Below are 25,242 nucleotides of genomic sequence, written 5' to 3'. Positions count from 1 at the left end.
TCCTTCCAGAGGGGCACGGGTGGCTATTCGGTTTGTCTCGTAGGAACACGAGTTGGTCACGAATGGGAAAAGTACTACCCTGTGTCCTCCTTCCGATATGGAATAATAAATCTGTGTCTTCATGTTGCTGGCGATCTACAACATTACAGTGCGAAACAACTTCAAACCTAGCTCGTGATGAAAGCATTTTTAGCTGACATCTGCACTGATACAGGTCAAAGACTGCGTGGAACCCACACGCACGGGAATGGGAGCTGAGATACCACATAATTGGGTACAGCAGAATTCTGGCATGTCCAAGGGATGTAACTCTGTTCAGCGAATCGCGGTGCTTCACACGATTGGTCCACCCACGGCCAATCAAAACTACTGGCAGTAATAACAAAGTTTGCAAGTGGAGAGTCTTTGCAAGTCTTTTGACGATCTGGTTGTCCGTTGGTAATATGAAATGTTTTATTGCGTAAAGGCAACTATGACAGTAATTTCAGTATCTGCCTTGAACAACAAATTTGATCCAACAAACAGCAGATCTTTACAGGTGAAATGGCATAACCCTTCATTTGGAAAAGTGGTGCCTTCGACTGCGCGATAAGTGAGTCTGTCAGTTCCTTCATTAAGAATATACTTTAGAATAAGATTTGGTCACACCTTTTACTGTGATCCTCACTAATATTGACAAACTGTAAGGTTAACAAGTTCTTTATTTCGTCAGTGCGACGTTTCCGTACAAATTCTTTAACTTTATGAAACATTACTGCTAGACAACGGTAAAAGAATCTGTATTGGAAGTCAGATGAAAGATGTTGTTATCCATAACGTGTGTCTACATTGTACTTCCCACCTTCAGAAATGCCACTCAAAGAAGAGATCTCCACAGAATTCAATACACTTGGTCGAGGTTGAGGTTTAGAATTCTTGACACATCCACATTGTTACTAGTATTCAATGTTCATTTCACCTTTCATGTCTTGGCTATTTGCCTCTCCCCACATTCTGTCCACGCCAAGTCCCTTCCATGCATCATTACCCACTGAACTGTATCACCATTCTCTTAGAATTAATTCCATGGACCTAATTTTCAACACATTCTAAAATCAAATTACATTATTCTTTAAAGACTGCAGCAACTCGTCTGATTACCTGCTGTCTTAAATAGAAACTGTGGACACATGTAATGATGTCTCACGGACACGTCTCCATAATTATGGGCAGGAAACACATCTTAACGAAACGTTCACTGAAAACGAGGCAACTGGACCAATATGAAGATCAGGCTCAATGAAACTAGAACCTAGGTTTGATTGTGGGTCCATGTTAACTCTCTGTCCGGTAGAAAGAGTAGTTTAGTTGACTGTTGAATCCCAACATGTCACCTGGATAAGATCTATGCAAAGTTAGCGACAAGGAAAATCACTTTTGAAAGGAAGTTTTGAAATCTTGATATGGTCTTGAGCGGTTGATATGGTTCCTGGGTGGTTGAGTTAGTGTGTGGGTGGGTGAGTGGTTAAGTAGTTGGATGGTTGAGTGAGTGGCTGGTTGAGTTAGTGTGTGGGTGGTTAAGTAGTTAAGTAGTTGGATGGTTGACTAAGTGATTGTTGGGTTGAATGGTTGGTTGAGTGATTGACAGGTCTAAAATCAAGGTTGAACTGCTTTGGATGGCAGTGGATGACAAATAGTAGAAGGCCAGTGATATGTTTGGTAAATTTGATCATTTATTTGCTCAGTCAAAATATACCTTCGACGGTGCCATTCACATATCTTTTAAACTGCAGTCAATTTGTAAGGACCCATGGGGACTTCGATCAGCAACCCAGCAACATAATTTGTGATGAGGCGATTAACGGACCAGGTGTTCTGAAGCGGTATTGAGCGGTGCTCACAAAGTCAATCACTGGATTATCTGGTCCAGTCACATAGCATCTCTGACACATGGACAGTCGATGGATAGAGGTTAAATGTAATGTTCACTTCACAGTTGCAACGCCACACTGTCCCTCTAACACATGGATAGTCGGTGGAAAGAGGTTAAATGTAATGTTCACTTCACAGTTGCAACGTCACACTGTCCCTCTAACACATGGATAGTCGGTGGATAGAGGTTAAATGTAATGTTCACTTCACAGTTGCAACGTCACACTGTCCCTCTAACACATGGATAGTCGGTGGATAGAGGTTAAATGTAATGTTCACTTCACAGTTGCAACGTCACACTGTCCCTCTAACACATGGATAGTCGGTGGATAGAGGTTAAATGTAATGTTCACTTCACAGTTGCAACGTCACACTGTCCCTCTAACACATGGATAGTCGGTGGATAGAGGTTAAATGTAATGTTCACTTCACAGTTGCAACGTCACACTGTCCCTCTAACACATGGATAGTCGGTGGATAGAGGTTAAATGTAATGTTCACTTCACAGTTGCAACGTCACACTGTCCCTCTAAGACATGGATAGTCGGTGGATAGAGGTTAAATGTAATATTCACTTCACAGTTGCAACGTCACACTGTCCCTCTAACACATGGATAGTCGGTGGATAGAGGTTAAATGTAATATTCACTTCACAATTGCAACGTCACACTGTCCCTCTTACACATGGGTAGTCATACTGTTCCTTAATCATAATCAAGTAATGTCTACACTGCGCCTAAATGGCTGCAAAAGTTGTATAATCCCCAGGGAGTTGAGATTGAAAAATACGATGTGCCATTGAGATTGACATCCAATGATCAAGGGAAAAACAAAATGTTTTTGAGCAGCTCAGCTGGATATTGGCGCTATACAAAGATTAGTATGTTACTGAATCTTGAATCTTGAGGATAACCAGACCGAACCGGGTTTTACGGCTCCTAATAAACACAGCTCTGCACAACGTACTCCCATACCAAGATCACAGGGATACACGTGACCCTGATGACACTGTCATCCGTTAACCCTACAGCAAACGGTTATAGGGAACACAATTTCAGCCCCCGAACCCTGACAATAGATACAAAACACTGCTTGACTATAATTATAAACATGGAAACAAGTTTTACTATGTAACTACTCGCAGACACACCCTGTGAACATAGGAGTGCCTTTGACAGGCTATTGAGAATAGTCGTTTTACAGGAAGTACTTGATCTCGTTTATTGGAAACGTGTTGATGTAGTACATGTAATTGGAAACGCGTTGATCGAGAAGTAGTAAATCATATCACACGGAACACAAACCTTGTAAATTCATCTCCACACACACAGAAGTCTCTGTTACTGCTGGAGAAAAGTTGAGGTAAAGGTGATTAGCACCGAAGCAAATGTCACATACGTGGAACTGTTCACAATGGCAGAATATCAGTCCATTTTGATGAACCTAATATACAAATGGATTAATTTAGAAATGTTAGTAATTTCACAAATAGTGTAGTAGCCCATGTACACATTATGCTTTGCATTCTAAGTTTAAGCCAAAAATAATATACACCGATACCAGTAAGTGTGTCTTCATTGATTCAGTCCTGCTACATATACTAATACACCACAATAAAACTTATTCTGATTTGTATACGGTACAAGAAGTTCAATGGGCATTCAAGTGATACTAACTGGCACTAAATATCAGTTTTCCCCAGTCTCAAAATATATCATATATTCTCGGTTATAGAATAGACTCCTCAGTCACACAGTACATTAGATATACTCAGTCACATTGTACATTAGATATACTCAGTCACACAGTATATTAGATATACTCAGTCACACTGTATACTAGATATACTCAGACACACAGTATATTAGATATGCTCATTCACACTCTACATTAGATATACTCAGTCACACAGTACATTAAATATACTCAGACACACAGTATATTAGATATACTCAGTCACATTGTACATTAGATATACTCAGACAGACAGTATATTAGATAGATATACTTAGTCACACAGTATATTAAATATACTTAGTCACGCTATACCTTAGATATACTCATTCACACTATTCAGTCAGAAATACTCATTCACACTATATATTAGATATACTCAGTCACACAGTACATTACATGTGATGATTTATCAACACCAGCTCCGTCAATCTGCAGTCAGGAGGTCGTTGTAAATGTAGTTAATTGTAATATTTACAGATGCAATGGTCACTTGATAAAGAATCAAAGGTCTATTTTGTGTTACTGAAACTAAATACTTTGATTTCACCTGAACGGTAATTACCAATATAAACACGGCCACGTCCATCTACACAAACTCCGTGCGGGTACGAGACACCATCATCTTTAGTGAGTATGTTTCTGACAAACTGTCCCGACTCAGTCAGATGAGCAACAGTGTGTTCACCGTAGTCAGTAACCAGGATGTCACCTGTGCTGGCACTTGTGATACCACGTGGATATCTTAGTGTTGTGTGTCCTGGTGTAGGGTAGGTGAACACAACGTCCCCTTCAGCTGTCAGGCACAAGACACGCCTGGAACTGTCATCCGACACAAGGATGTTTCGTGTTCCTGTTGTACAAAGAAAGGAAGGAGATTGTATGATTTCCTTTCCACTATCTATAGGTTTAATTGACTTCAGGACGTTTCCTCTCATGTCCAGAATATCCACACATTTATCAGAACCTGCTGCTAATGTTGATGGTGTCAGAGACGTTATACCCAAGTACTGTTTGCTGGTTGTGATGGTCGACAGCAGCACCAGGTCAGGGTTCACTTCAACTGTTACAACCTGCCTCCTATGCGGCACAGTGACAGCCACCTGGTTGTGTTTCAGCCTTGTTATACCCCACGGTCTACTTCCCAGTTGGAGCTTGCTGTGATGTCGTTGTTTGTTCCTAGTGTACAAGGACTTCACACTGTTGTTGTTGTTGTAGTCTGTTATAACCACTGTGTCTGTACCATTCACCGGCAATACTGTTAAGTCAAAAGGGCATACATTATTCTCGCCTCCAGCTACCTTAACGTTAATGGTGTCCTGTAACACAGGAGCAGCCTTCAGGTCCAGCACGTTACTGGTGTCTTGAGATACAGGTGTTGCCTCCAAGTTCACCATACCGTCATACTGGACATCTATCTCACCCAGCTGTAGATCGTCCAGAGCTCTACTCAGCATGGCTTCGTTCTGTCTCAACATGATCTTGGCTATTCTCTTCTTCAAGTCTACGTCTCCGACAGCATCCACATCACCGGCCTCACATCCCTGATACATCTCATACACGTCCATGTCACACTCAGATTGTAGAATCCGGTCTATCAGCTCAGTCTGTTGTCGGTACATCTGTACTGACATTTTACCCGACTTTAGGTCGGCTGTGAGTTGTTCAATATGCTTTTCAGAAACTTCTTTCAGTTCATCTAGAAGTTTATTTTCCATGAGAGTTATCTTTTCTCTCGCGTTGTTAGCAAAAGACTTGATGTCATGTTCCATTCTTGCATATCGATCTTTTTCAGATACGACGTTCACTTTAACAGCATCAACTCTTGCTTCCATTTGGAGTTGCTTCTTCGAAATAGTTTCCTTCTTATTCAACAGCTGGGACTTTAATGCAGGTAATTCCGACTCCAGTGTGACAACTGACTCACATTTCCTGTGATAGATAACACAACAGGTGTGACAGGTGACTTTCTTGCAATCTTTGCACAGGAATTTGATGTTTTCATCCTTGTGTTCTTTACACTTAATGTTTCGTTTCCTTGGGATAATGGCCTCACTAGTCAGGGCGGTTGTATCGTGATGACGAGTTGATGAGATGCGACTGTGCACCCTAGCACATACATCACACAAGGCGTCATCGCATACCGAGCACCACACAGTCGCTGGAGTTGTTTCCCCTTCGCTGTGACAGCACGTGCAGTTCTTTGTATCTGGACAAAAAAAAACAAGGTTGAATGAAAAGCATTCAGCATCGTAATATCGAGTGTTTATTCTCACGTCTAGCTATTTAAGGGCGGTAGGCTAGCCTTGTAGTCAAAGCGTTCGATCGTCACGCCGAAAATCCGGGTTCGATTTCCCAGATGGGCACAATGTCTAACACCTATTTCTGGTTTCCCCGCCGTGATATTGCTGTAATATTGCCAAAGGCGGCATAAAACTAAACTCACTCACTCTATCTGTATACGCAACTGCAATTTTTTTTGTGGTTTATGAATTGTTGTTACTAGTAATTTTAGTGTAAGCTACCTCACAACAGATATCTGCAAGGCTGACTTCAGATTTCGGGAACTTGAATGACAAGTTTGACATAATGAAAAATGAGGTATCACTTGAACCCTAACTACCCTACCTTTTAACTTCAACCAAGATATTTGGAAAACAGCTATGCAGAACCACTACATTCATGAGTATTGTGGGGGTACAAATTGAAATTTGTATCAGTAAATAATGAATGTATTTGCAATTACATGTTGATTTGGTTCAGTCATTTTCGCATTGGGTAAGGGAGTGTGTTGCCTTCGCAAAGGTTAAGAGTCGAATATGGGACGGCTACAAACTTTATACGACGACCACAGACGAATATTTAACAGATTTTACACGTGTCTATCCTTCCTTTCTTTTGAGTGTGGTGCAAGACACATCCAATAGACCATAGTGCATTGCAGTACCAGTTTACCATTGATCCTTACCTTTACATCCGGGGCCAAATGAGTCTAGCAGTCCCTGGATGACAAAGCTCGGCTTGACCTCATCCGCCCACTCATCTATTGGTCTCTCAGGGGAGGTCACTTTCGTCATCTTGCTGCAGAAAGGACACAGCAGAGACTTGGCACTGATGGCTTCCGGTTTGGTTTTAGTGTAGTTGACGACACATTTCCGACAGAATGTGTGATAACAGACAAGGGTGCATGGATTGTCAAATACTTCCGTACATATGGTGCATGTGAGGAAATGTTCCTGCAGTTTCTGAGTCGTCGCCATCTGCAAACGGAAGATACATTAAATCTTCAATGTTATTACGCATTGCATACTGCCGGGACTATTTGCACTAGGCAATATGGCCAAAGTAACGGTTGTGTGTAATAGCATTTATACATGTTGGTTGAAGTTATTTCAACCCTTTTTCATAACCCCTTGTTCATCTTAAAAAAATCAAATTGTTGACAATCGTAAATGAAATGTATTTATACGCGTGACCCCTGTTATGACGGCGTAATGCACTCGTTCTGTAAGTTGAATTCTGATATATTATTGTGCTAATGTTGGATGGGTAATAAATGAATATTTAAAAAATGAATAAGGTATTATACGGGACACCATTTAGTATTCTCTCTTTATATATAGACGATAGTAAGTGTTCATTTCAAATTTCTGAACATACCAGCGCAACCACAGCCGACAAGCCTCACAGATGTATGTGCGTTCGAGCGTGAGTGCGTGCGTGCGTGCGTGCGTGCACGTGTGTGTGTGTATGTGTTCTGGAGAAAGACTGAACATTCTAAGATCAAGGTCTTCTCCAATCAATATTTTGTGTGCCCACCCTGGGAGACAAGAACAGCCTGTTGGGGTGTCGTCTTGTGCATATACCCCAGGTCACTAATCAGTCAAAGTTAAGCAATGTTGTACACAGAGAGTCCTAGGATGGTTGACAGGTTTGTCTTCAGCTTGCGTGATCTCGGCACTGTGATGAAGTGATGAAGATGAGACACATTTGTTTCTGCCATTGTGTAAACTTGGTGTCCAAACAATCACACTGCTTCCGCCAACTACATGGACGTCCAGCTTACGTTTGACGCAAAACGTTAATGAAGACGACAACACACACAAATATCGACACAGTTCACTATTTGTTACGAGGGAGTAGTGCAGAGAAAGGGACAGCCGTGTGTGCGAGAAAAGAAGGAGACGGCACAGCACAGGTTAATGAATCAATAACTTTGTCGGCACTTGTGCACGTGCTTCTCTAACACCTGGCTGTCCCTGTCTCTGCACTCCCCCCTCGTAACAAAAAGTGAACTGTGTCAATATTTTTTAATTTTAGGACATAAATTCTGCAAACAAATCACAGAGTTGGTCTGATGTTTTGATTATGATCAGCGTTTCATTGAGTATTATATGTTTATTAGTTTTTTAGTTAGATTGCAATTCATCGGTCTGCTTTTGAGCCAAACGCACTATACACCAAGAAGCAACAATGACTCGTGCACTTTGCACATAAAGCGCTGACTCCGATATCAGCGCTCATTTGCATAACGAAAGTAGCTAGGCTGGTGTCAGCTGCTTGTGCCTACAAACGCGACTCCAGCTATGAATATTTACTGTCTAAATATTTTATTAAATGTAGAAATGACAGCCCTAATAGTTTTCTATCTTGAGTCAATGTACCGTTATGTCCACAGACCGAGTCACCTGAGATTAGGCTGTACATAACGATATACCCGTACATAGTGAAAGTAGACCACGGAGCATAGCGGGAAAGGCTCGAATTCTAAGACAATTATCACCGTATTTCTTCACCCCTTATCGTTTGATCACCGCGTAATTACGTCGCTATACCTGGTCATTATTAGAATTGTAGTGTACGTGAAGTCTGGCAAATACCGCCTGCACGTTTACTCAACTTCATTTCCTCGTTCCAGCCAGTCGGTGAAGGGTGAGGTTGAGCCCCATAATAAACCGCTACTGGTCAGCAACGACACACAACACGACGTAAATACACCCTCCGAGAAGACACGAGGGGGTCAGTGTTCACGTGTCAAGTATACAACACGATAAAGCACATATACTTCTGTCATTGCTTACGTTCATTTATCTCTCAGTCATTTCCTCCCAATGTACGACTTTTGAAACTAATTTGACATATATTTTTTCTAGTCTGTCTCACAGACCCTGAACCACATTATTTTCCCTACAGCCTAGCCTCCCCTGCAGTGCTAAAGCCCTAATTGAAGCAAGTCTAGATTTCCCCAGGTTCTGAATCTCTGGTCTCCCTGGGGCTCCTTTTCAATTTATAATAGGTTTGTTTGTTACTATCAAAATTATATCTATTCAGAGACTAAGCATTAGTCTAATTTTTTTCCAAAATGTAGACTTTGATACGTTTACTTTTAATGATATACTTTGTCTTTAGTTAGTCTCTCATAAAGGCCTTTCGTATCACCAGAGTCGCGTTATACAGGTGCATTTACGTTTATTGTCGCCTGTATAATGTACTGACAAAGATTGCATAACTCATGTCGATAACGAAAGTAATCTGTAAGAGATTGCCCAACAAATGCAGTGCCACTTGACATTATACACGCATACTGTCTCAAAACTGTGTTATGTGTAGATATGATAGACATAGTAATTAACTGATGTCAGTGTATCGGTAGGTCCACACACCAACTTGTGTGAGATCACACTAGTTGGTGTGTGGACCTACCGATACACTGACGTCAGGGTAGTCGAGTCCCTGTACATAACGATAGTAGACACGTCAACACAGCAGTGGGGAGGTCACACACAGGAAAGATAACACAATGGCCGAATTAGTACACTATTACCACCGTATTTCTTCACACCTTGTCCATCAATCACGGAGTAATGATATCGCTATACCTGGTCATTGTTAGAATTGTACTGTACGTGAAATCTGGCAAATATCGCCAGCACGCCCACTTACCTTTACTTCCTGGTTCCACACAGGCGGTGTAGAGGGAGATTGGATCCCGTGATAAATAGCTACTGGTTAGCAGTGGGTTGTCGGAAAGCACCCCAACTACCCGTTATTGAGCTCTGGGTTACAAGTATATTTTCTTTCAAAGAAGGCTTGTAGGCGACAGGGGTCAAGGGTGTCACGGGAATAACACGATAATGCACACAGCGTTTTGTAGTTGCTTTCATTCTGCGTGTCGTTTCATTTGAACACACGAGTATGTAGCCTCCTTTCAAACCTCCCTTTCAACTGCATGTATCGCAAAATCCGTAGTCCATCGTGCTTGGAGTCGGAAGGGGAAGCCTCATGGCGAAGGTCCTTCTCGTCACGTCCGAGGTCAGGGGCGTAGCTAACATTATAAAAAAAAACGGGCTTGCACATCTTTTTTGCTAAAGATCGCCATGAAAGCTGGGCAAGCCCTCAATACTATAAAAATAAAGCGTGGCAACCTATCGGGTGTAAATGCAAGATTTCCTTACATACATTTCAATGTACAAACTCTTTAAAATGAAATTGTTTGCTAAGTTGTTACAATTGGCGTTAATTATTTTATCCATGGTGGTCCAATAATTACAACACTTTATCATCTAAAGTTCATTTCCATTTAAATCCTTATCAGTCAAAAGTGTAAACAATGTTTACATGTGGCCAGTAAATTTTCACTACCCTGTGGCCTTAACCTTCATGTGGGATGTCAAAGCTCACAGGTCACATCATGACCTCTCCAAAGCTCATGCATTTTGGAGCACATGCTTTCCAGTGTGTATTGGACCTCCATGCTGCCTGGTTGTCACCCAGCTGACTGTAAGCTGAACTATGTAAAGACACACATGTGAGTACTTTACCCTTTCATTGCTAGTTTGAACTATCTCTAAATTACAATGAAATTGTATATATGCCAAAATGTTAATTGGTTAGTGCAAAAACTGATAATATATTTCACAAAATTATGTTTAAATTTGTGGTTGTTAATTTTGCAATTTCAATGTATTCACATATCATTCGAATGAAATATTGAATGTTATGTGCTATGAAATTTGTACATTTTCTGAATTCATCGAAAGCTATTGTTTGTTGTAGTTTTCTGAACCTCAGCAACTCATCAGCAACTTTACTCCTCAAGTGAACACAATAATATTTATCAAGTCCTCAGCAGCAGCCATTTATTATGAACTGTAACTCCTATAATATCAATACAATAAACCTTGTTGATGCGAGTATCAGTTCTTGTGTTCTTGCGTTAACATCGGGCTTACAAGAAAAAATGACTGGCTACTGCGCCTGGAGGTAATGTTCGAGGCCCCACATATGTACAATGTGCGAAGCTCATTTCTGGTGTCTTCAGAGGTGATCTGTTTGTGGTACCTGACATCTGTGTCTGCGTCTTTATCATGGTGCCAATCTAAAATGTGACAGTGCGAAACAACTTCAAACCTAAGTGTCGTTTCATTTGAACACAGGTGTATGTAACCTCATTTGAAACCTTTCCTTAAACTGCATGCCTGAATATATCGCAGGAACCATAGTACATAGTGCCTGGAGGGACAAGGGGGAAGCTTAGTGGTGAAGATCCGACTCGTCTCTTCCTAGGTCGAGTTCGAAGCCCCATATTGTATTGGGTACAATAGGCGAAGCTCATTTCTGGTGTCTTCAGGTTATCTGTTTGTAGTACCTGACATCGGTGTCTGCGTATTTATTTTGTTGACGATCTATAATGTTACAGTGCGAAACAACTTCAAACCTGGTTCGTGATCAAAGCATGTTTTAGCTGACATCTGCACTGATACAGGTCCTAGACTGGGTGAAACCCACACACGGTCATGGTGCTGAGATACCACATATCACACAGCAAAATCCTGGCGTGTACAAGGGATGCAACTCTGTTCAGCAAATGGGGATGTTTTACATGACAGGACCAACCACCACCAATCAAATCTAACAGATAGTTTGAAAGTTTAGTGTGCATCTGTTGACAACATCATTAGCTGATGACAATCTGAAATGTTTAATTGTTTAATGGCAGCCATAATTTTCCTGTCTTCCTTCAACTCACAAACAACAAATCGTAAAATGACACACTTCAATACTGTGATCTTCAACCGTTTGGTCAGTTCAAAGGTCTGTTCCTTCACATAGAAAACACTTCAGAAACAGATTTGTTCACACCTATCAGTTTGATATAATTCAAAACACTTGGGCCAGGTTTACAATTCTTGACATATCTATACATTGTTACATGTAGTGAATGTTCATTCCCCCTTTCATGTCTTGGCTCTTTGCGTCTCTCCAGACATTCTGTCCACGCCAAGTTCCATCCATACATGATTACCCACTGAACTGTATCACCATTCTCTTGTAATAAATTTCATCGACCTATTTTCCAACAGTCAAATCAAATTACGTTTTCCTTTAAAGACTGTAGCAACTCCTCTTATCACCTGCTGTCTTAAATACAACTGTGGACACATGTTGTCTCTCACGGACACGTCTCCATAATTATGGGCAGGAGACACATCTTAACGAAACATTCACTGGAAACAGGCTCCTGGATCAATATAAAGATCAGGCTCACTCAGACTTGAATGTGGTCCCATGATGAACTCCTCTCTGGTGAGTATTTTAGTTGACTTTTGTATCCCAACCTATGACCTAGATAACATCTTTGCAAAGTTAGCGACAAGAGACATCACTTTCAAAATAAGGTTTTGAAGTCTTGCGAATTTATGATTATGATCATGCTGTTGATAGTAGGTTGAGTAGTTGAATGGTTACGTTTCTGGTTGCTTGAGTGTTTTGGGTGGTTGGGTAGTTGAACGATTTGTTGGTTGAGTGGATAGTTGGTTGAGTGAGTGATAGGTGGGTTGAACGGTTGGTTGGTTGAGTGGTTGGTTGAATGACGGAGTGGGCAGTTCTTTGGTTTACCCAAGGAATAAGTTTGAAACTGCTTTGAACCATGAACATAGATTTCACAATCAACTGGACCACTTTCACCCCAATGACAACAGAACGCAAGGTCAACACGATAAATTTACATAATTTAAGTTTTGCTGAGACCGAGTTAAGCTGCATATATCACATACTTAATTTGGTTTACATACTCAAAGGCTAAAGTTAGTGTGATCAACACATTTGTTTATATAAATGAGAAAAGGTTTATAACGCATTTTAATATTGTTTATAACACACTTAATCCATAACGGTTGAAACCCAAAGAGGGTCCTGTAGTTTTTGTTTTGCATGCGTTTTTCGTGCTTTCAAGAAGTCATAAAAAGGCATGAAACGTGCCCTTTAAAAAGTGTGGCTCTAAACCTCGAATCATTGTCACCCAAATCATTGTTTAGACATTTACGGGTTTGAAAAACAGAAATTTGGAAGAATCTGCTTGCATTTCTCTATGCCACGGCTAACTGAAAAGGAAAGGTGGCGAGCCATTGGAATGCTTTAAACCGGAACACCCCACGCAACAGTGCACAGCAGTTTAACGTGCACAGGAACACATGTACCGCTTGTGGAGATGTTATCAACAAAACGCCGTCGTTGCAGACCGTCCCCGAGGTGGCCGTCCACCTGTAACCACGCCACGCAACGATAGCTGGATTCGAATCACCAATCAGCGCCAACAGTTCCTGGTGTCAACAGAATATCGCCAAGGACTATTCGCCGGCAGATTCTACCAAACATAAGCAAATAAGATTTTTCTATATACCCTTGAATTGGCAGTAGACCCAGGGTATCTAGAACCACAAGAGAAGCAGTGCGTTTAGGCAGACCTTGTACCTTTCTACAGAAATAGCTTTCCGTTAACTCAAACATATCCAATACTTTTGATGTTAACCTGGTCCAGACAGTACAACCATATAGAGCACATGGTAAAATGACGTTGTTCCATATACGACAACCACAAACAGGATTGGGTGAACCATAGCACAAGCCAAGGTCATGATACATATAACTAGTTTACGGGGTTTTTCACATGATGACATTGTTCTATCATACGACTTATTACATGAAGACAACTGAACTCCAGCGTACGTAACAGATTGCATGAGAGGGATGGCCACAGAACCAAGATACAGACTAACTGGTGTAAGAGATCTGTCTGAATTGAATACAAACAATACACTTTTACTGACGTTATACTTCAACTTCCACTTCACACCATAATCATACAAAACTTCTAGAAGAGTCTGAAAACTACGTTGATTGCTGGAAGTAAAAGTGGTATCATCAGCAAGAAGAATACCTGGACAGTGTCCACGTGGAAGCTGGAGACCTAGACCCGAGTTATCTAAACTCTGTATTAGATCGTTGATAGGATGAATAGCCAAGCGGAAATCACTCGCCCCTGCCCTACACCTTGACTAATTCTAAAACCATCAGACAGGAAACCAGCATAGGAAACACATGATTGCATGGACAAGTATGACATTCGAAGCAGTCTCCAGATTTTACCTCTTATCCCGTGATTATACAGTTTGAGGAACAGTCCATCCAACCAAACTCAGTCAAAAGCCTTCTCATTATCGAGAAATACACGATTCACTGGAGATTTCCTTTCTTTAAAGTATGATATGGTTTCTATCAATGTCAGTGCAGCTGTATAAGCTCCAAGATGTTTTCGAAACTCAAACTGAAGGCGATGTGGATAGTTACTTAGCTTAAGTGAAGCCAATGCTGCGACAACGGCATATGTGGCCATCAATGAAAATATTGTAGCCACCTCTTACGTTCTCGAATACTGTTATTTGCACTTGTACATTAGCCATAATGGTGAAAAGTGTTTGAAATAGAAAAGTTTTTATATGGTCGTTTACTTAGCAACATTAACTCAGTGTCAACTGATTTGTCTTTATATACACGCCTGATTACTTAGCAATATCATCTTAGTGCCAAACTGATTTTTTATGAGCAACTTTAACTCAGTGTCAAACAGATTTGTCTTTATATACATATACTTGCTTACTTAGCAACATTAACTCGATGCCAAGCTGATTGTTTCCATCGGCTCTTTGATCAATAATGTAACTTAATAAGTGTTGTAACAACCAAAGGCAGAGATAACATGTGGTCATTAAGACTTAAGCAGTGAGCTCTTTTTTCAGAAAACGGTAAACACTCAACCATATAATCCCCACAATGCCACAAACTGCAGTGAAATCAATTGTGGCGCTCCTGGGACTATACTAATTGGGACATGTGGCGGTCCCGGGCTGACACCATACGTGCTAGACGTCCTGCCAGATTTTGCATTACTTCACCAACATCTACGACTGCAGTGGTGCAGACAGCATTGTTGTGATTGACTTAAAGTTAAATATGTGAGTTAACAACTGATATTTTTATGATGAAACTGGTAGCTGACCCACAAAGCACCCTGCTGTTAAATACAAGGGTGCCGGGGCTGGGGCAAGACAATAAAAGGTGACTATGCTATTGTGAAAGTGAAGCAGGTTAGATTGAGAGGTTAAGCTCGGGTTAGACAAATTAAAATACACATGCTAATATGTACATATATACATTCTCCTACATATTAGATATAATCAGTCACGCTATACAGTAGTTATACTCAGTCACAAGGTATATTGTATGCGATGATTTGTTGACACCAGCTCAGTCAATCTGCAGTCACGAGGTCGTTGTAAATGTAGTTCATTGGAATATTTACAGAGACAATGAGCAGTTTATAATGAACCAAAGCTCTATACTGTGTTGCTGAAACTGAATACGTTAATTTCACCCGTGTACCCATCACAAACATACACACGGCCACGTCCATCTACACAAACTCCGTTCGAACGCAGGGCAATATCATCTTCGATGAGTATGTTTCTGACAAACTGTCCTGACTCAGTCAGATGAACAACAGTATGTTCATCGTAGTCAGTAACCAGGATGTCACCTGTGCTGGTTCTTGTGATACCACGTGGAAGTCGCAGTGGTGTTTGTCCTGTTGTAGGGTAGGTAGACACAACGTCCCCTTCAGCTGTCAGGCACAGGACACGCTCGGAACTGTCATCTGACACAAGGATGTTTCCTGTTCTTGTTGTACAAAGAAAGTCAGAGGAACGTACAATCTCTTTTCCACTATTAACATGGTTCACGGACTTTAGGACGTTTCCTGTCATGTCCAGAATATCCACACATGTACCAGAACCTGCTGCTAGTGTTGATGGTGTCAGAGACGTTATACCCCAGTACTGTTTGCTGGTTGTGATGGTTGACAGCAGCACCAGGTAAGGGCTCACTTGAAGTGTTACAATCTGTCTGTCAGTGACAGCCACCTGGTTGTGTTTCAGCCTTGTTATACCCCAAGGTCTACCTCCCAGGCTGAGCTTGCTGTGACATCGTTGTGTGTTCCTGGTGTAGACGGACTTCACACATTTGTTGTCGTAGTCTGTTAGAACCACTGTGTATGTACCATTCACCGGTAACACCGTTACGTCAACAGGGTATACTTCATACTCGTCTCCTGCTACCCTAACGTTAATGGAGTCCTGTAAAACAGGAGCAGCCTTCAGGTCCAGCACATTGCCAGTGTCTTGTGACACAGGAGCAGCCTTCAGGTCCAGCACGTTACCAGTGTCTTGTAACACAGGAGCAGCCTTCAAGACCAGCACGTTACCAGTGTCTTGTGACACAGGAGCACCCTTCTGGTCCAGCACGTTACCAGTGTCTTGTGACACCCGACTGTTCACCCTTCTTGTACTAACAGTCCATCCGACTGTTCACCTCCTTGTACTTACAGTCCATCTGACTGTTCACCCTCCTTGTACTAACAGTCCATCAGACTGTTCACCTCCTTGTACTAACAGTCCATCAGACTGTTCACCCTCCTTGTACCATCAGTCCATCCGACTGTCCACCCTTCTTGTACTAACAGTCCTTCCGACTGTTCACCCTCCTTGTACCGTCAGTCCATGCGACTGTCCGCCCTCCTGTAAAGGTCAGTACATGTTGTTCCTGCAATCACCTTGGCAGGAGCGGAGTAACTGCAACACAAATATATTCATATACTTTACTTGCATTACTTGCAATGACGCTTTGTTGAACATCTTAACATTCTCAGTAAAGGTGATATCCAGATTTTATAAGTGATAAGATATCTCGATAAGACATATCAAGTGTATCTTAAAGTTAGTCTATATACACCCACACCATGAACTCCAACAAAACTACAAAATAGGTTGCATTCACAACTACAAAATATATTTCACAGCGCGTTTGCAAAACTACCAAATACAATTCACAGGCTGCGTTCGCAAAGCTACATGTATGTGCGGAATACACAACATCAAACTTTAAACATGATTAATCCTATCCATGACAACTTAACTATACAACATATTTAAACATTTTACTATACAACATATTTGAACATTTTAAACATTAATCATATCCATGACAACTTAACTATACAACATATTTAAACATTGCTTTAAGCATGTGTAATTCTATCTATGAAACAGATTGAAACATAACTCACGCGTTCCAGCTCACTCCATCCACCAGTAATGTCTACACTAGACACCACGTGTTCTGTTCTCCACATGCACTTCGTGACCCTCGTATATATGTTACAGGAAATATGTATAATCAGTAAATATGTATGATTCAATCAGGAATTATGTATATTTACTGAAATTTTCAGTAATTATATATAATTCCTGAAATTTAAGAAACAAAATTATACATATTTACTGAAATCATTTGAATTACTGAAATATTGATATTACTTAAGTCAGTCAGATTTTCATAGATATGTCTTCTTATGGTATATAAAATACAGCAGGATCGAAGGTTGTGTGCAGTTCAGTCACAACATAATTATACTTATTTATCGAAAAGCATGGTCTTCACGGTATTCAAACAATAAAGCATTGACCCTCTTCAAGAACTTGTGTGTTGAATGCAAGCGGAAGTGTAATAGAGCTACAACAAAAGGGACCGTAGTGAAGCCAATCATCTCCAAAGACTTCAACTCCAGAGCACAAGTCGATCTTATCGACATGCAATCCATGACTCAAGGACAGTTCAAATGGATCATGGTGTCCCAAGACCATCTGACTAAGTTTAGTGTATTGCGACCCCTGACTTCTAAACGCGCAGCAGAAGTGGCGTATCAGCTTCTTGACATCTTCCTCCTCTTAGGTGCCCCATGCGTTCTTCAAAGTGACAATGGATCTGAATTTACTGCCCAGGTTATTTCTGAGCTGAAGATTATGTGGACAGCTTTGGTGATGGTACATGTTGTGATTGATCGCAGTGACAGCGAAATGTGTACTATAGCAGTGAAAAGTGGTGTGCTCGATGGGAAGTATGCTCGTAACCAATTCGACGTGTGTGCTACGAGAATGTACTCTGCAGATGATTTCAACACGAAGAAAACCGTTTCCCTTCGGCAAGTTGTTCACCAACACCCTTATTGTAGTGGACAAGGTTTCACTAAATGCAACTGTGCTGGTTCAAAGCGTTGTCAGACCAAGGCAAAGGCAAGGCAAAGATTCAATGTGTCACTCAACACTCCCATGTTCAAATAAACATTCAAGAACACAATGAAATAAAATTTATGAAATCAATGTGCTGTACCTTGTTCCTAAAAATGAAGACATATCTATAAAAACCAGATTGACTTTCAGAGTAATATCAATATTTCAGTAATTCAAATGATTTCAGTAAATATGTATAATTTTGTTTCTTAAATTTCAGGAATTATGTATAATTACTGAAAATTCAGTAAATATACATACTTCCTGAGTGAATCAGACATTATACATAATTACTGAAATTGTCAGTAATTATACATATTTACTGATTATACATATTTCCTGTAACATATATACCCAACCACCCGGCTGCGTTTGGTCGATCCGTTACGTATTCATAAGCAACTGTTCCAGTGTGACGTAAAATACTGATCTTGACAGAGAGTCCTTGGATGGATGACCGTGTTTGGCAGCTTGACTCATGAGAGTCTTCGGCCCTGCCCAACAACGAAGCACTCGTGACACATGTGATGCGACCATAGCTCCTTAGCAAGGCAGGTACAAAATCGGGAATATTGCCCACTTGGCCTCTAGTGTCAGTGTCAGCTGTGGTACTGTCCACGACTGCCGTTGATGCTGTAGAGCCGCACTGTCCAGCTCATCAATGCTCGACTGTGTTGAAAGTTAGTGATTGAGATGAATCTGCTGTACCTCAGTACTGTCACAAAAAAGAACCAGTTCGGTTCTGCCATTGTGTAAAGTTGGTGTCCAAACAGTCACACTACTTCCGCCAAACTAAGTGGACGTCCAGTTTACGTTGGACGCAACGCGTTCTTAGAGACGTCTGTACACCCGACATGTTATATTTGCACCAGGAAACAACATTAATGACCCATGCAGATGGTACTAATGATGTTGTAGATGATTTACACAGGAAACACAACAGAGAATGATATTTAACCATTCAGCAACTTGACCATACATACACATAGGAATTTCAATAGGAATTCAAATTGAGAATCAATATAATTGCATTATGGTCAGATTTTGATCCTATGTATTTCATTTTTTCGATTTGTCTCTCATAAAGGCTGATTTGTTATCACCACAGTCGCCTTTAGCAGGTCGATGTATGCATATCGCGCGCAAAAATGCACTGACCTCGATATCAGGTCTCATTTGCATCTACTTTTCGCCAACACTATCATTATATCATTATGCATTTTTGTCTGACTGCTGTATTAAATGTCGAAATGACAGCCATAATAGTTTCCCATCTTGAGTCAGTGTATCTCGAGTAGGTCTACAAACCATCACAACTGAGATTAGGTTGCGCATATACCTGTACATAGTGAAAGCAGACCAGGCAACAGAGAGACAAGGACTCGAACAGGAACTATAAGACTAACACCACCGTTTTACTTCACACCTTGTCTATTGGTCACTGAGTTATGATGGGATTGGGTGGTCAGGCGCGCTTACTTGGTTGACACATGTCATTGGTTGCCATGCGGAGGTCGATGCACATTCTGTTGATCACTGGATTATCTGGTCCAGACCCGATTACATGTATTTACAGACTACCGCCATATAGCTGGAATATTGCTGAGTGTTGCGTAAAACTGAACTCACTCACTCACTCTGTAATTACGTCGCTATATCTGGTCATTGTAGTGTACGTGAAATCTGTCAAATATGACCCGCACGTCTGCTCACCTTCACGTCCTCGTTCCCCGTAGTCGGTGAAGGGTGAGATTGAGTCCGTATTAAACGGGTACTTTTTAGCAACGACACCTTAGCAATACACCTTCAGACAAGACACGATGGGTCAGGGTTCACGTGTCAAGTATACAACACGATATTGCACATGTACTACTGTCATTGCTTACATTATCTCTCCGTCATTTCTTCCCAATATACGACTCTAGAGCCTAACTTGCCAGATATATTTTACGAAAATGTATTCTATGATATGCATAGATTTGATAATATGCTTAGAGTTTTGTCGTTTGGTTAGTTTTCACAAAGGCCTTTCATATCACCAGAGTCGCTATCAATAGGTGCATTCACGTTTATTGTCGTGTATATAATGGACTGACCTAGATTGAAACACTCATTTCCATAACGAAAGTAGGCTGTAAGAGATTGCCCAACAAATGCAGTCACACTTGACATTATACACCCATACTGTCTCAAAACTGTGTTATGTGTAGATATGATAGACATAGTTTCAGTATATAACTTCATTTCAAACCTCTCTTTAAACTGCATACCTGACTATATCGCAATATCCGTAGTACACAGGCCCGTGGAGGGGGAAGGGTAGGCTAAGTGGTGAAACTGCGGCTCGTCTCGTCCGAGGTCGGGTTCGAAGCCCCACATAGATACAATGTGTCACGCCCATTTCGGGTGTCTACAGAGGTGATCTGTTTGTAATACATGACATTAGTGTCTGCGTTTTCATCATGCTGACGATCTAAACTATTACAGAGTGAAACAACTTCAAAACAAGTTCGTGATGTAAGCATGTTTTAGTTGACATCTGTACTATACAGGTTCAAGACATGGTGAAACCCACACGCACGGCGCTGAGATACTACATAATTGGGCACAGCAGAATTCTGGCACACATCTTGCATCTTGACACATCTGCAGTGTAACATGTAGGTCAATGTCCATTTCACCTTTCAACTTTGGCTGTTTGGATCTCTCCCCCCACATTCTGTCCACGCCCGGTCCTATCCACACATGATTACCCTCTGAACTGCATCACCATTGTCTTATAATAAATTCCATGGATCTATTTTCCAACACAGTCCAGAATCAAATTACACTTTCCTTTATCGACTGTAGCAACTCGCCCTACCACCTGCTGTCTTAAATAAAACTGTGGACACATGTGGTGTCTCACGGACACGTCTCCATAATTATGGACAGGAGACACATCTTAACGAAACATTAAAAGAAAACCGGCTTCAAGGTCTCGAAGATAAAGATCAGGCTCACTCAAATTAGATGCAAGGCATGAATATTCTTCAAATTCAAATGATATGTTTATCTTTTAATCTGCGTGAGTGAGTGAGTGAATGTCTACAGTTTCCTACCGCCTTTAATAATATCACAGCTGAAGACACCACAAATGGGCTATGTACCCATCGCCTCCTCAGGGCTACTCCTTCACCCCGCAACGGCACTATGTACTACGGATTTCGCGAAATATTCAGGAATGCAGTTTAAAGAAAGTTCTGAAATCAGGATATACAATAGTGTATTCGGTAGCATAGCCACACAGAATGAAAGCAATGACAAAACTCAGTGTGGAATATCGTGTTGTTCCCGTGACACCTCTGACAACTGGCGTCATATCAAAAGACGTTAAAATATGGTACTTGTTGGTCCCTGCCTGGCGCTCGGCATTAATGGTACAACAAGGACTGGTCGGCTCGGAGTCAGTATAATGTGTCTGAGTGGGGTATTCATGCTTCACTGCGGCATGGTATCTCAGTGGGCTAGCACTCTAAAGCCAGCTTAAGTCTGGGTCAATACAAGCAGCCGCACATACACATACACACGCATGCACGTCGTCATAGGAGCGAAATATTCTCAAGCAGGACGTTAAACCCAATTTCACCTCACCTCTGACACCTGCCACCTACATGCCTTTTCTGAAGTAAAGACCCTAGAACCAAAAGCTCAATTGCAATCACGGGTAGTTGTCCTCCTCGGCGATAACCCGTCTCTAACCAATATTAGTCACGTGGTACAATCTCCTCCTACACCTACTAGGGGGAACGAGGAAGTAAAGGTAAGTTGGCATGCGGGCGATATTTGCCAGATTTTATGTTAATTATACCAATGACCAACGACATGTATAGCGACATTATTAGTCAGTGATAAATCGACAAGATGGTATTGATCTAATTACTCGTGTTCGAGTCCTCCCTTCTGTTGTCTTGTCTTGTCTACTGTCGTCATGTACAGATATATGGATATGTACACCATACTCTCAGGTGGATTGGTCGAACATAGCGGTACACTCCAGACTGTAAGCTACCATGGCTGTCACTTAAACATTCATACAACACCTAGCCTGCATTTATTCACATTGGCTAGTGATGATGCGTTTGTTGGCGCAAGTCAATTTTTCTAATGCAAATGGGTTAAGTGCGATGTTTGTTTGCCCGACAATACACGTGCATGGCTCTGTTAAAAGTGACAGCGGTGATAACCAAACTGCTTTCACGAGAGGCAAGTCGAAAGAAATAAGAAGCTTATTGTTTAAATCTGCACATGTTGTGTGGGAGAAGGGGAGATAACTCCTGCGACTGTGTGGCGTTCGGCATGCGATAACGCCCTGTGTGAAGCATGTGCCAGGGTACACAGACATTTTCCAGCCACTCGTCACCATGACGTACTTGATCTTTGTGGGTCTGAGGTCAAAATCTCTAGGAAACGTAAAGTGATGTGTAATGAACACAAGGATGAGTGAATCAAATTCTGTGCAAAGATTGCGAGAAAGTCACCTGTCACACCTGTTGTGTTATCTATCACAGGAAATGTGAGTCAGTTGTCACACTGGAGTCGGAATTACCTGCATTAAAGTCCCAGCTGTTGAATAAGAAGGAAACTATTTCGAAGAGGCAAATGGAAATGAAAAGTTGATGTTGTTACAGTGGACGTCGTTTCTGAAAAATGATCGATATGCAAGGATGGAAGAGGACATCAAGTCTTTTGGAACCAAAGCGAGAGAGAAGATAACACAAATGGAAATTAAACTGCTAGATGAACTAAAAGATGTTTCGGAAAAGCACATTGAACAACTGGCAGCTAACTTGAAGACGGACGAAATGTAAGTACAGATGTACCAACAACAGACTGAGCTGATAGACCAGGCTCTACAATCTGAGATGTGACATGGATGTGTATGAGATGTATCAGGGGTGCGAGGCCGGTGATGTGGAGGTTGATGGAGACGTAGACCAGAAGGTGTTGGGAAGAATAGTCAGAATCATGTTCAGACAGAACACAGACAAGCTAAGTAGAGCACTGGCTGATCTACAGCTGGGTGAGATTGTGGTCTATTATGATGGAATGCAGGACTTAAATGCCGCCTCTGTGTCACAAAACACCAGTAGCGTGCTGGATCTGAAGGCTGCTCCTGTGTCACAAGACACTGGTAACGTGCTGGACCTGAAAGCTGCTCCTGTGTCACGAGACACTGGTAACGTACTGGATCTGAAGGCTGCTCCTGTGTCACAAGACACTGGTAACGTACTGGACCTGAAGGGTGCTTCTGTGTCAAAAGACACTGGTAACGTACTGGACCTGAAGGCTGCTCCTGTGTCACAAAACACCAGTACCATGCTGGACCTGAAGGCTGGTCCTGTGTTACAAGACACCAGTAACGTACTGGATCTGAAGGCTGCTCCAGTGTCACAAGACACTGGTAACGTGCTGGATCAGAAGGCTGCTCCTGTGTCACAAGGCACTGGTAACGTACTGGATCTGAAGGCTGCTCCTGTGTCACAAGACACTGGTAACGTACTGGACCTGAAGGCTGCTCATGTGTCACAAGACACTGGTAACGTACTGGATCAGAAGGCTGCTCCTGTGTTACAAGACACTGGTAACATACTGGATCTGAAGGCTGCTCCTGTGTCACAAGACACTGGTAACATACTGGATCTGAAGGCTGCTCCTGTGTCACAAGACACTGGTAACGTGCTGGACCTGAAACCTGCTCCTGCATTACAAGGCACTGGTAACGTACTAGACCTGAAGGCTGCTCCTGTGTCACAAGACACTGGTAACGTGCTGGACCTGAAAGCTGCTCCTGTGTCACGAGACACTGGTAACGTACTGGACCTGAAGGGTGCTCCTGTGTCAAAAGACACTGGTAACGTACTGGACCTGAAGGCTGCTCCTGTGTCACAAAACACCAGTACAATGCTGGACCTGAAGGCTGCTCCTGTGTTACAAGACACTGGTAACGTACTGGATCTGAAGGCTGCTCCTGTGTCACAAGACACTGGTAAAGTACTTGATCTGAAGGCTGCTCCTGTGTCACAAGACACTGGTAACATACTGGATCTGAAGGCTGCTCCTGTGTCACAAGACACTGGTAACGTGCTGGACCTGACGGCTGCTCCTGTGTTACAAGACGCTGGTAACGTACTGGATCTGAAGGCTGCTCCTGTGTCACAAGACGCTGGTAACGTGCTGGATCTGAAGGCTGGTCCTGTGTCACAAGACACTTGTAACGTACTGGATCTGAAGGCTGCTCCTGTGTCACAAGACACTGGAAACGTACTGGATCAGAAGGCTGCTCCTGTGTTACAAGACACTGGTAACATACTGGATCTGAAGGCTGCTCCTGTGTCACAAGACACTGGTAACGTGCTGGACCTGAAGGCTGCTCCTGTGTCACAAGACACTGGTAACGTACTGGATCTGAAGGCTGCTCCTGTGTCACAAGACACTGGTAACGTGCTGGACCTGAAACCTGCTCCTGTGTTACAAGACACTGGTAACGTACTGGATCTGAAGGCTGCTCCTGTGTTACAGGACACAAGTGACGTGCTGGACCTGAAGGCTGCTCCTGTGTCACAAGACACTGGTAACGTACTGGATCTGAAGGCTGCTCCTGTGTCACAAGGCACTGGTAACGTGTTGGACCTGAAGGCTGCTCCTGTGTTACAGGACACCATTAACGTTAGAGTAGCAGGAGATCTGAATGAGGTATACGTAAGTGACGTAACGGTGTTGATGGTGAATGGTTCAGGCACAGCGGTTGTCACAGATACCTACAACAACAGTGTGAAGTCCTTCTACACCTGGAACAAACAGCGAAGTCACAGCAAGCTCAAACTGGGAGGTGCACCGCTGGGTGTAACAAGGCTGAAACACGACCAGGTGGCTGTCACTGTGCCGAACATCAGTCAGATTGTAACAGTGCGAAGCAACCCTGGATTTGTTCTGATGTCAACCATCACAACCAGCAAGCAGTACAGGGGTATAACGTGTCTGACACCATCAACACTAGCAGCAGGTTCTGAAAGATGTGTGGATATTCTCGACATGACAGGAAACGTACTAAGGTCAATTAGCCCTGTAGATAGTTGGGAGGAATTTATACACG

At 42.1% G+C, this 25,242-nt stretch overlaps 1 protein-coding gene across 1 annotated transcript; it reads right to left on the bottom strand.

Annotated features, from left to right (window-relative positions):
• Positions 1-3,811: 3,811 nt before the first annotated feature.
• On the bottom strand, positions 3,812-15,707 carry LOC124282944 (the record flags this gene model as incomplete). Its single annotated transcript, XM_046718996.1, has 7 exons — positions 3,812-4,903; positions 5,069-5,189; positions 5,274-5,577; positions 6,601-6,726; positions 9,860-9,970; positions 10,878-11,023; positions 15,327-15,707. Coding segments are annotated over 7 exons (1,935 nt in total), but the record flags the coding sequence as incomplete, so codon positions are not given.
• Positions 15,708-25,242: the final 9,535 nt, after the last annotated feature.

The sequence above is a fragment of the Haliotis rubra genome, unplaced genomic scaffold (assembly GCF_003918875.1).
Source record: "Haliotis rubra isolate DU_JTF1 unplaced genomic scaffold, ASM391887v1 Scf307, whole genome shotgun sequence".
In the NCBI taxonomy this organism is placed as follows: domain Eukaryota; kingdom Metazoa; phylum Mollusca; class Gastropoda; order Lepetellida; family Haliotidae; genus Haliotis; species Haliotis rubra.
The sequence above is the reverse complement of the archived record's forward strand: the minus strand, read 5'-3'. Positions and strand labels throughout refer to the sequence as shown.